This window comes from Bemisia tabaci, chromosome 4 (genome assembly GCF_918797505.1).
Source record: "Bemisia tabaci chromosome 4, PGI_BMITA_v3".
Taxonomy (NCBI): domain Eukaryota; kingdom Metazoa; phylum Arthropoda; class Insecta; order Hemiptera; family Aleyrodidae; genus Bemisia; species Bemisia tabaci.
The window spans coordinates 30,166,293-30,179,256 of record NC_092796.1 but is presented as its reverse complement, the minus strand read 5'-3'; the positions used below and the strand labels follow the sequence as shown (position 1 = coordinate 30,179,256).

General features: G+C 38.3%; 1 protein-coding gene across 1 annotated transcript in view; it reads left to right on the top strand.

The window, feature by feature from the left end:
• LOC109036750 (uncharacterized) overlaps positions 1-10,127 on the top strand; it is a 28,249-nt gene extending 18,122 nt beyond the window's left edge. Inside the window, 2 exon segments of the mRNA XM_072299667.1 lie at positions 2-55; positions 6,359-10,127. Coding sequence (XP_072155768.1) covers positions 2-55; positions 6,359-6,487 — 183 coding nt within the window. The 3' untranslated portion in view covers positions 6,488-10,127.
• The last annotated feature ends 2,837 nt before the right edge of the window (positions 10,128-12,964 follow it).

The following is a 12,964-nucleotide window of genomic DNA, read 5'->3' as shown; positions in this document are numbered from 1 at the left end:
CGAGTGGGGCAACCCCTGCAAGATGAGCGATCACTGTCGCTGTATCGAATGTCAGGTAATAGCATCGTCCATACACCGACACTAATCAAGACACCTTTCATTTTCAGGCTGAGGAAAAGATAGGTTTGTTATACCCGACAAAATCGCCATCAAAAATGGACGTATTTATGTGAGATGGAACTATGTGCAGGTGGGAAGATGGGGTGTGCTCGTTAGTGCTCGGGCCTTAAAAATGAATGGGACTTTAAGAGCGCCAGTGACGTCAGTGGCAACGTACAACCAGGAACGACGGGGAGAGGGGTGACGGGGACTCTTTAACTCATGATCCCTGTCCACAAGGCTCTTGTCACATGCCTACGGCTCACGAGTTAGCGCTCAGTTCCTTTTGATTTAATTGAAAATCCCGCTTTTCCATTTTCTCAAAAGGAACTATATCCACTGACCACATTGTTTCTTATCCAGCTTCCATGAGCACACCCCATCTTTCCACTTTCAACATAGTTCCTTTCAGCACGAATAGTCCAAATAAATTTAGTGAAATATGGAATAGTGGAGAATTTGCGGGATAATTTTTTTTTCTTCATCTGCAGCCTAATTGTTGAAACTTTAACTGGCTATGTCGGCAAGATAAGATAAGACGCAGCCCTATCTGCGCCGTGTAATATATCGATTTTCGATTCTTGTCGTGCCGACATAAATTTCAACAATCAGACTGAGGATACTGCTTAATGAGCCAAGTTTGCACTATGTTTAATAAGTTTTTCTAATATTGGAAACCGTCATAATTGATTGCATGATAGGTAAGCAGCATTTGCATTAGGTTTTCAGTGAAGTGCCTTGTATTGAATTATTTGCTTATAGTATATCCAGAAGACTGAATTTTGAAATTTTCGGCTTGAATAATTTATGTAGATGGACTTCCTTTTTGCAATAGGAGCTACAGTTTCTGGCTCATTCGTAAAAACACTTATGTGCGTAGGAAAACTAATGGTACATACGTCCTTTCTAGACTGAGCCAAACATTTTAATTCCTGGTTTCAAAATGTAGTTCAAATGGATTGCATTTTGCAAAAATGAACCACTATAGCATTGCAATGTTCCTAAGATTGTGCAACATCTTTTGTCTTGGAGGAAAAACCCGATTATCCATGAATAGTTTCTATTTTACTCGCTAAAACTGTGAATTTAAGACAAAAATTACCATCTAAATTCCATAGTTTTTCACGATTTCCGCAATTTTATTGCAAAGGATGAAGTTGCACAATCTTAGCATCATTGCAATGCTAGTGGTTCCTTTTTGCATAATGCAATCCAAATAATAGTCACTTTTTGAGTGTATTATAATATAGATACCTACCACCCCTCACCCTCAAAAAACCAGATCAAATTATAGAGAAGTGTGTCTCGCACATACTGTGACAAGACGTTCCCCGATTGTAATTCCAGGATTCCAGGAAAGAGTCACCCCTATACCTGTGCGCACGTTCGGGCGGGTTAGAGCCCCCCAGTTGCCCGCTTCAAACGGAATGAACGAGGGACAAAATAGGTGATCCCTGCCCCCGCCCCTCCACCCATATACGCGGGGATTTCAGTGCTTAAATTGAAAGTTACCCACCGATCCCCTTTTCAAGGAAAAAGTGTCGATGACGAAAATACCAAACCACGGGTCCCGTTTGCGATGTTTCAAATTCTCGTTTAAATTGTATTTTTTCAAGAAAATATTCTTCGACTCTTTTTCGCGAAATTTTCAGAGAATATCGTTCAAAGGACGAAGGAAAATTAGATTTTTGCGTAAAAGCGATCAGGTTTTTGTTCAGGAAAGTGAAATGTATAACAGGAGACTTGGCTCGTAGCAAACCCGAGGCACGTGATTAAGTATTTTCACCGTGGACTTGCTTCAACTTGCATTTAGGAAAATTAGGAAATAATTTAATGACCGTGCGAGCAAAGAACCTTCAAACTTTCGTATGAAAAAAATTCATCGCGATGGAATTGTGAATTCTAGAGGAATTTACTCAGAAAATCATACCTACACCATTGCATTTCGTCGGTGAAACAGCGAGAACGCGTATCTCATTTCCTGTGTTTCAAAATATTCTTTTATTTTAGGAAAGGAGGACGAGCCAAGATTATAGCTCCACATTTTCACAGTATCTTTATGTAAGAGTGGCGAAAATGGGGAAATTTTTCGAACGATGAGGATGAGTTTTTTTTTTTTTTCATCTAAAACATAAATTATAACGGGAAATCTGCATCATTGCAAACCGGGATGCGCTATTTTGCAGTTCACCTCTGGTTTTCGGTGAATGTGTTTTCGCTGTGAAACGAACTTTGCTGCATGCTTATGATGGTTATCCTCGATTCCTGATGGGTCAGCCTAGAAGTCTCTCCAAGTGAGAACACCCGCTTTTGTTATATCGCCACTAGTCCGGCCTCATACCAATTTTCGTATTCCATTTCCAATTCATATCAATCGCTTTAGCCGCGCTGTGTCACTCATGGCCGTATTCTCTGTCTTCAACGGCTCATTTTCCTCACACATGACTCGTGATTGACATGGTGATTAATGGACGACACTGTATCAGAAAATGGGCGATTCTAATTTACTATGCGGGAAAAATCAGCAAGAAAACTTGATGAATGTACACTATACGGGGTATTCCATACGGTCAAACAGCCATACTACAGAAGTGACGAGCGTGTTCCATGGTTAAGAAAAAGTTATTTACTTCTATGAAGTTTTTCCCCAAAAAAACCCCTACAGAAGGTATCCCCCCCCCCTTAATTTTTCTAGATATTGATAACTGTTATGAACCAAAACTCATAAAAAATGGCTAGCCCTTACTAACTTGTAGCGCTGAATTCGCACTCATGGCCTGAAAAATATTGATAGGTATCTCAAGTATTAGGGAGGTTTTTTGGCCAAAATTTGAAGTATTTTGCTCTATCAAATTCAAGACCTCTTGAACCCCCCTTTAATTTGAGTTTTCCATTAATTGAGATCCTAGATAAATTCAGCACTAGAAGTTAGGAAGGCCAGCCCTTTTTTCATGGGGTTTGGACCATAACCGTTGCCAATTCAGAAGAAACGATGATTTTCCCAAAAAATCAGGGGGACATAACTCCTTCGGTAAAGGTGGCTTTTCCGAGTAAAACTTTATTGAAGAAAGATGTCTTTTCACTCATAGAACACGCTCTTGTAGTTTGGCGGTTTAATCCTGGAACATCCTGTATACTAGTGCAGAGAATTTGCAGGGAAAACATGAAATTTCGTGGTTTTAAAAGCGTGCCAAGAAATCGATAGCAAAAAATATAAAAGGCAAGAAAAAAATAAATTAAATTTCTTTTGCTATAAAAACACTGATAGTAAGTATCATGGTAACGCATATTACTTTCAATATTTTGGTCAATATAAACCAAAAATATACCGTAAGAGGCTGTTATACTAATGCATGGACTGGCTGTTACTAACAGCCAGTCCATTACTCTATAGTGGGCCGTTGAATGGACGTCATTTTCGGTTTAAATCGACGAAAAATTGACAGTGTGACCAAATCTGTTTGATCATGTCAAAAAACGAACGTCTGGGTATCGCAGTCAGAGAGCTTAGGCCTTGTCTCCACGGACGTTTCATGGGATTTGTCCCAAGTTCGAATAACAGGAATGAAGCTTCCGGGCTTTTTCTTCGTTCAACAAAACAACAAAATTTCCTCCTCTACTCTCATGAGCCGCTCCTAGGACTCCACAAGGACTCAATACTTTGTCCTGTGATTCGTATTCTACCGTGCTCGTTCACTAGATTGAAATTATTAGAAAGGTTCCATCTGGTGGTAGTAGTTACGAACGTAGCGTCTATGGCTATCTACATTTTCGATTTGAAAAGAAAGATAAAGAATGACTACGAGTACAAAAAAAAGTTTTGGATAAAAAAAATTCTGTCCGGGATTCCTAGTGGTTATATTGAGTAAAAAAACACAATTTTATCGGAATTGGAATTATGGACGTATATTTATGATGAAAGGAACTATGTGCATAGGGTTTACGTGCAACATACTTCCTTCTACATTAGCATACACACGTCCAATTTAGTTCTGATGGTGCAAATTTTGTACCTGTGAAAGAGCATTCCAATGTCGCTAACCTTGCAAACATAAACGATCATCTAAAGTAGTTTCACCTCTACTCCCAATAAACTATGAATTCAAGACGAAAATTACCATCGCAAAGTTTAATTTTTGCAAAGAATGTACCTAAGTTGCACAATCCCAGCAACATTGAAATGCTCTTAGTTCCTTTTTGCAAAATGCAATCCGATTGGTTGTTGCTGCAAAAAAATAGTTTCCCACAACCTGCTATACAATGCTCCAGTGACCATGTAAGTTGGCCCGAGCACTAACTTTTCGGGAAGAAAGCCTTTCCCCTATCTGGTTTCTCACTTAATATCCGCCCGAGTTTCGCATATCTTCCGTTTCTCCTCATCGCAGCTTCCATCAAACCGCAATTGCCGGAAACTAGGACCGCACATCTTATCTGATAAAATCGTTCGCCTTTTAGACCGATTCTGGGGGGTTGGGCTAGACTAGTCGATGAGTCAACTGTTGATCTAATTTCATCACGTGGACGTAGAAGAACAACGGGGTAAAAAATCACTAATGTGTGATCAATTTTCAAGGACAATTCTGTAATTTCTCCTGAGATTTTAAATAGATTAAAACGCGTAGTATCGAAAATCTAAGCTCAGATTCGGATTTCTCGCGAAAAACTGATGCGATTTCATGCATCAAATTTTAGAATAGCGTGAAGGAAAAAGGTTTAATGACGTAAAAAAACACTATTGTGTGATCAATTTTCAAGGACAATTCTGTAAATTCTCTTACGATTTTAAATAGATTAAAACGTGTAATATCAAAAATCTAAGCTCAGATTCGGATTCCTCGTGAAAAATTGATGAGATTTCATGTATATTTAATGTTAAAATAGCTTGAAGGAAAAAGGTTTAACGACGCGTATAGATTCTGTCATACTACCCGTTTGAACTACGCCGCCGCGCCGGCCGGCGCTTAGCGTTCGGTTTCGTCCCGAGGAATTCCTCACGGTAAATTCTTATTCTTCCTCCTCCGCTGACCCACTGAGCACTACCATGTTGCCACGTTGGATTCATATGCTCGAATCAGTATGTCTACGTTACGTCTCTTTCCTTCACGGTATGCTCGGGTATGATACATGAAATTGTAACAATTTTTAACGAGGAATCCGAATCTGAACTTCGATTTTGGGTATCACGCGTTTTAAGTAAAATTTTTCAACTTCAAAAATCCGAAATGACTGAACTGGCTTAAAATGCCATCTCGGCTCCTGTTCGATGGATTCTCCTGAAATTCGGTGTCAGGGTATGATACATGAAATCACATCGATTTTTTACAAGGAATCCGAATCTGAGCTTCGATTTTGGGGATCACGCGTTTTAAATCAAAATCTGTCAAAATTCAAAAAATTCAAAATTCGAAAATCCGAAATGGCTTAAAATGCTATCTCGGCTCCTGTTCGATGGATTTTTCTGAAATTCGGTGTAAGGAGGTATTTTTCGACGGGAAACTCGAATTTTTAGTCCATTTTTTAAAATTCTCAAATTCAAGATGGCGAACGTGGGCTAAAATGCTATCTCGGTTTCTTTTTGTTCGAGTCTTGTGAAACGCGGTATCTCACGGTATTTTTCAACGGAAAACTCGAATTTTTAGTCAATTTTTTAAAATTTTCAACTCCAAAATGTTGGATGTGGCCTAAAATGAGCCGCGGTTCTGGCCTCCGTTTCTGTTCGTTAGAGCTTTGTGAACCGCGAGATCAGGGGTACTTCTCGATGGGAAACTCGAATTTTTAGCCAATTTTGAAAATTCTCAAATCCAAGATGGCGGACGTGGCCTAAAATGCTATGTCGGCTCCCGTTCGATGGATTTTTCTGAATCTCGGTGTCTCAGGCCGTGCTAAGGAAAAACGCCGTATGAGTCTTTAGGCGTTGCCAAATTTTCTTTGATAAAACGCAACTTTCCTGGTATACTTATGAATATTTTTCTTCCAATTTTTCCCATAATTTTGTTCGCTATTTCATCCAAACTTTCTGAAAATTTCAGGGGAAAAAATTCATAAATTTCCTCAAAAAAGAACATTTTAGTGAAGGAAGTTTGGCAACTCTCGAATGTTCTCACGGCGTTTTTCCTTAGCAAGCAGTTTTGACCAACTCAATATTTTTCTCAACATCGCAAGTGAGATCTTTCCATGGGACAAACCCCATGAAACGCCCCGTGGAGACAAGACCTGATAGTAATGAGACGTCAACTGATAATGTTTTGAAATATTTCAGAGCCGGTATTTCGACTGTGAATACGACCGGGACAACGAGCTTGAGAAAACGGACGGAGGTCTGGCCGCCAGCACGCCCATGTTCATCTCCACGGAGGTCATGCACGGCTCCGTCTGCACGATACTGTGAGCGCCCCGCGCCTACAAAACCACACGACGCAACACGCACCACTCCGCCATGCTGCGGGTCCAGGTGTCGCCACCTTAGATGCCGTGAGCTATCTTCGACCCTCGCAGAACGGCAGAACAGAGCGCCAGGCCCAAAATTGTTCGAAATGTGAGCTCCTGAACAACCATCCCTGTAAAAGCATTGAACGATTTAAGCAGCGTTTACTTGATGCATTAAATTGCCGTTGGATCGAGAGAAACCGTTCATTGTTACGAACCAGTGGCGTGACAGGGTGTTCGCAACGAACAGCTTAACAATCGATTCTTGACCAAAGCTTCAAATGAGGAAATATCGATAATCGATTACTCACGCCTTGCCACTGTTACGGGCAATGGTAGCCAGTTTCGGTTTAACAGCTAACTTTTGTGGAAGTTGGCAAGTATGACGTCTTGGGGTTTTACGATAAAATTTTCCGATTCTCAGATACGAGCAGAACTTAAAAGATTCGGCGAAATGGACAGCAAAGACAGGTCGTAAGAATGAGTTTTGTATCTAATTTAAAGAAAACTGCATAAACTTTGCTGATGCAACAATTTCGACCAAGTCCTTGACCAACCAAACAACCTGCCTATTTGGTTATGGCGTCACTCAAACTGGTCACCATAGTCCTTGTCGTGTTTCCACCCGGTCAACGCCTCTTACAAAGAAATTACCATTGAAAACACGGACAAAATATTGGGATTTCTTCACAACCGTGAAGTGAGACGATAGCATTTTATTTTTCCATGATATTTGAATATGAGGCTATGGTTCTTACGTAATGGGACCAATGTTTAGCCTTTTTTATGTTCCCTCAATCTCTCTAATTTCCAGTGCCCACGCGGTATGGTGTGAATTCAAAATCTGTGTGTGTAAATATTGGACTACATTTCGCACTGAGGCGCTATGTACTGCTTCCGGCTCATCCATAAAAGCACCTATCAACTTAGGGAAACTAATGCCACATACGTTTTAATTTAAAATGAGCTAGAAATATTAGTTCCTTTATAAAAAATGCAGCCCAATTAGAGGTCCACAAAGAAAAGAAAAATGAAAGAAACGAATCAGCAATGAATGAATGAATGAGAAAAAAAAGAACTATGTTCATTAACCTAACAAGAATTGTAATTTTAATTAGTAAAATGCGGGTAAATGCCAGCCAATTTTCCTCAAAGTTCATCAATGCACAAAGCCCTCGAACTGTAAATAGGGAGTCACGTGGGTCTGTTTTGACCATTTCATCGACCCCCCCCCCAAAAAATGGTAAAAATCCATCTTCACATTGAACATAAAGGGCACTTGTCTGTAAGCGATATCCGGCAAACTTTGTTTTATTTTATTATATTATTAATCTCGGATTTTAATGGTGGATAGCTGTAGAGAAACCGCTTTTGAAAATATGACTGAGTAATTGGGTAGAAAATGGTGATAGTGGCATGTCTCATAATAAACCGAAACCCTCATCAAACAGAATCGTGAGAGAAAAAATCCGTCAGCACTTAAGCACCGTAGTAATTATACTTTAAAGTTAATCGAGACATCGACTTTTCGTAGTTTCATAAAATTTTTACACTAACGACCAAATGATTCATTAGTCAATACACACCTACCTTTATATTTTTTTTGTACGTACACTCATCAAGATGAAAGAGGAATTAAGTAGAAATTTAAACAAGAGATCATCCTTGTAGCTGCATCAGTATAGGTTGCGGGTTTATTTCATAGTTACAAATTGTATCATTTGTTACTTTCAATATTATAGTATTCACTGACGTATTTTCGTCTTAATCAATTATCTGACAAGTCAAACAGCAGGTCGGTTTGACAAAAAAAAATGTAGAAGTTTAAAATGACAGTCAATTAGTTTCCCATCATCTTTGCAAAATTGAGAGGGGTTATTTCATTTTTTATGTTTTGAATAACCTCTTTTATACGGAACTTAAATTAAATACATGTCTTTGTTAAAGAGGTGTGTAGTTTTTTGGACTTGTGGCTGATAATAGTTTAGGTAGGTACTATGAATTGTTAATTTGAAAAGGATATTTTTCAATTGTAGCCCCCAGTCCCTTGTTCACTCTCTTTCCTTTGATTCTTTTTTTCCACTATCATATTTATATTCAGTTACTGATCGTACTCTATTTTACTAAATGTTTTTATACTTAATTTAATTACTTTTATATATCCATTAAGATAACTTGCTGGCAAGTTAAACCGTTCACTACCTGTATATACTAGATCTCATATGAGTTCGTTCAACTGTAAGAAAGGCAGAGCTCGGTATATAGGTTAATGCTATCTTTCATGATCGTTTAATTTGTTCCCTGGAATCTCTGCAGCGCCGATTGACACTGAATCAGTTTCGGTCGCAGATACCTACCTGTATTAACCATGCGGAAAATATGGACGTATTTATGCTGAAAGGAACTATGTTTCACGAAAACCCTAGTTCCTTTTGGCATAAGTACGTCCATTTATGAGGACCGTTTCATCTTAAACTTCCCAACTTTTAATGCAAAAAATCGTAAACATTTGATTTCTTAAATCATATCCACCTCATCATGCTCATCAAGGGCCCAAGCGCGGGCCCGGATACTTGCGAGTAAAAGGGCCCGCATAGTGCGAGTTGCATACTTCGTAAATTGAAGGCGGTTGACGTTCCCAAGAAAACAAAAGGTCCCAGATGCCCTTAATTTGGGCACAGGAGATCAAAAACTACCCACTGACTTAGGAGCCTTCGGGCCCTAGAAAGAGTTGTGGTTTTTAAGGGGCCACACTAATCATAATTTCAGAGCTCCATCGAAATTTCAGTCCTAGGTTTTGCAAAACACGGATTTTACAGGCCTCATGTCCCTTGAAGCCCCAGTTTCTGGACCTCTCCAATCCTCAAAAAATTCTAGAGGCCCCAATAGATTTGATCAGGCACTCGCAGAGAAAACAAATTTGAAAATAATAATAGGAAAAAAACTATGAAGGCCGGCTAGTCCGGCCTTGATGCTCATAAAATCAAGAGTTAATTATTTGCGTTAACCTAATCTGTTCACTAAAATTACATTGAATTATTATTCACGCGCACTCAGCTATTTTTTATTTTAATTTACAACCCCTGAATTCCTCTATTTGAACCTTCTCCCATTTTAATTCAGGCAAAGTATGCAACCTTCCCTTAAGTATAATATTGGAGTGATCTTTCAGATGTTAGGACTGGGACTGAGCTCTTCCTTTCTTAGAGTTGCGCAGCACGTAGACCACTTCTCGTCATGTTCATACTAGACTGATATTTTTAATAGAATCAATAGGTATGCTGTTAAAAATCGGGTTTCATTTTCGTTCGAGCATACATAAATATTTTTCACCTTTATCTCGGAGACGACGAATCAGTTGCGATCTTTTTGACAAAAAATTTGGGCTTTATCCTATACGGACATAATTTTTATTTTGAAGCATGATGATTTTTTAAAGTCTCCTCCGACTCAACAATGCGACCGCTCAATATTGTTCATTCTGTACCTTTGAGGTTTCTCATCCGACAACCTTGTCGATTTTGTTCTCCGCTTTTCCATGAGATCCCTCCATTGAGCATGTCAATCTTCAGTACCTAAATATATCTATCTTAAAAATTTTACCATACCGTTCTTAACTTTGAAAAGTACAATAGAACATCAATGGAGAAAATAAACGTACCAAGAGACCATGCATTTCCCAATACTTTCTTCTTTTAAATTCAAGGGCATTGTCTACCCAAATTGTCAGTCTACAATACATACAAAGGATCTACTTTAAAATATATTATTAGGGAGCTAATTCCTAACTGCACTGAATGTATATTCGTAGACGTGTAATCGCACAATTATTTTTTCTTTTTTATGATCGGTAGTTGTAATTATATTTTTTCTACGTTCTACACTTTCCTCGAATCTGGATGATTCTTGAGTTTCAAGAATCAGTCGTCCGTTCATAGAAGCTCTGACACGGCGGGTAAGGAGCTGAGATTAATCGATACTCAACGCTGCCAAATTTCATTAGAACCTCAAATGGCACTATATGTATCATTAATTCCATTCGAAAAAAGAATGAAATGTTGCAAAATAAGTGCAACGAGGAACGCGCTCCTAACTTACTCACCCATACGTCATCTCTACTTGAAGTAAACTCTCCAGAGCCAAAATTGATGAATTACCTACAGTTTCAGTTCAATTTGCCTCTGATTTCTAGCAAATATTTTATGTTTAGAGGAAGGGAAAATGAAGGAGTAAGATTTTCTCCTCTTCTTTTTTGTGTTATATCAATCACCATCGGTCAAGTAGCACTTATCCACAAAGAGCACTTTCTTCTCAAGATCAAAACCTGCTACGCAGTAAGAAAAAGTAAAAAGTAGCAAACCCGGGTAGAATTTTTCAATGGAAAAACCGCGACAAATTAAAATTAAGTTGCGATTTCATCGGTGATAAAATCACCAGGGTCTTCAACATCTGAGCAATTTAAGGCGTTGGGTGTTGAAAGGGCAATTCTTGGTTGCGGTGTTTCAGAATATCTACTGCTAATTTATATTTTAGAGAAGAAATTATTAAGTAAATTTTCTGGAATTTTCGTTTTCAGCATTGTAAAATCATACAGAAATTTCGGTAAAAGTTGAAACGAATTCCATACATTTGCTTTAATTATAATGGATGAAATGTTAGCTTCTGAGAACCACAACCAAGAAATTCCCTTGTTGAACCCAGCGCTTCAATAAAGTATTCTCGATCTTATCGCGCTATCGATCTCGATGAAATCGACGGCAATTTATCGCGATTTTATCGAACCGAAAATCACGATATTATTGCGATTGCACTGCTACTTAGGGAAGGCTGTGTTAATATGGTACGTAGGACTCAGAAACACAACCCTTTGGTTTATTCCCGCTTCCTTAGTTTTTCTTTCGGTAAAATTGACCGATAGTAGCAACATCGAAACTTGAAGTAAAATGTCTAATTTAATGATTTTTCAGAAATACTGACTTTCTCTGTTGCCCATTTCCTAATAGACCTGAGCACAACATATGTTTTTTTAGTCAAATTGTTTTTCAAAAACGTCTCCACTGAAATGACGCAGATACTTTACGGTGAAAGCGAATTCTGAAAAGATGTGATTAAGTTTGCCTTATAATGCCCTTTGCGAAAACGTTTTCCTCGTTGTTCCCTCTGATGTAATTAAAATGTTGTCTACTCGTGTTTATCCTAAATCTAAGTGTGATTTATCTTCTCTGAGTACTTCTCAAGATATTAGTGGACAATTTCTACATATTTCACACTAATAAATGTGTTATCATCATTGTTATTGTTATATCGGTACAAATGATCTTAATTTTGGTGTTCTATCAACATAAGCACTCACAAAGAATCAGATTTTTATATCGCAAGACATCCGCGAAGCAAGTGGACCTTTTTCTAATAATATTTTCTCGTCAAACTGAATAATTTACGGCAAAACTCTAGGAACAATTTGCTGATTTTAACATAGGAACCGCTCGATAAAATTATACAGTGATGTTAAGGAAACGATGTGTTTTTACTCATCAAAATGAAAGAACCATTTATATTAGTAGACCACGGTACATGTATTAGTCAGCAGTTTCAGAGTTTGCCGTGACTTTTGCGGGATGAAAAGTAATAAGATTGTAGTAGACAATACAAATTAGTGGTGTCTACTAAAGACAGCCTGAAATTAGCATACCTACTTAATCTGAAGTAAGAGGAAAATAGGTTGGGGATTCATTCGTGACTTTTGAGAATTCATTTCCGACATAGGGAGACTTTTTTGCTTTTTTGTCGCTCTTCAAATATGCCTCATCCAAGGATAACCACAATCTACCTCTTTCTGTTACTGAATCAAGTGGCCCTCTGTAAGTCAAGAGATTTCATCAAAGGCAACTTGATGGAGATTATTTCTAGTATTTTCTGTACACCGAATCGACAAGTAAGAAAGATATTGATGGTCAGCTGTGAAATTTTCAACGTCGGGAAATGATTTTTCTCAAAAATGGACTTTTCTATATGCGTGTTGAAACTTTCTGTGGTTCTTCATTTCACTTATAAAAATGTTCAGAGTTGTCATGAAAAAATACACAAAACAAGCTTGGCATGAGAGAATAATAAATTAAATTAACAGTAGACTCGCATCGAATTGGAAACGATCTTCATGCGTAATATGAGCGAATGGAAATTAAAAACGCCTTCAATTACTCGTGTATGCAATATGGACGTCCTAAGAACACGAATAGTTGCGTCAAGGCACCTGGAACCATCATCGATCGTGCCGTTTTGCAGCTTTTGCCGCCGAGATGATGCCCATCAAGATCAAACAAAAACAATCAAAATAAATTAGATACTGCTTTCTTAATGCACAAAATACAAATCCAGGACTTGAGACCATCGATTCGTCCATTATGATATCTTGTTTGACAGATACGAAGAGGTGGCG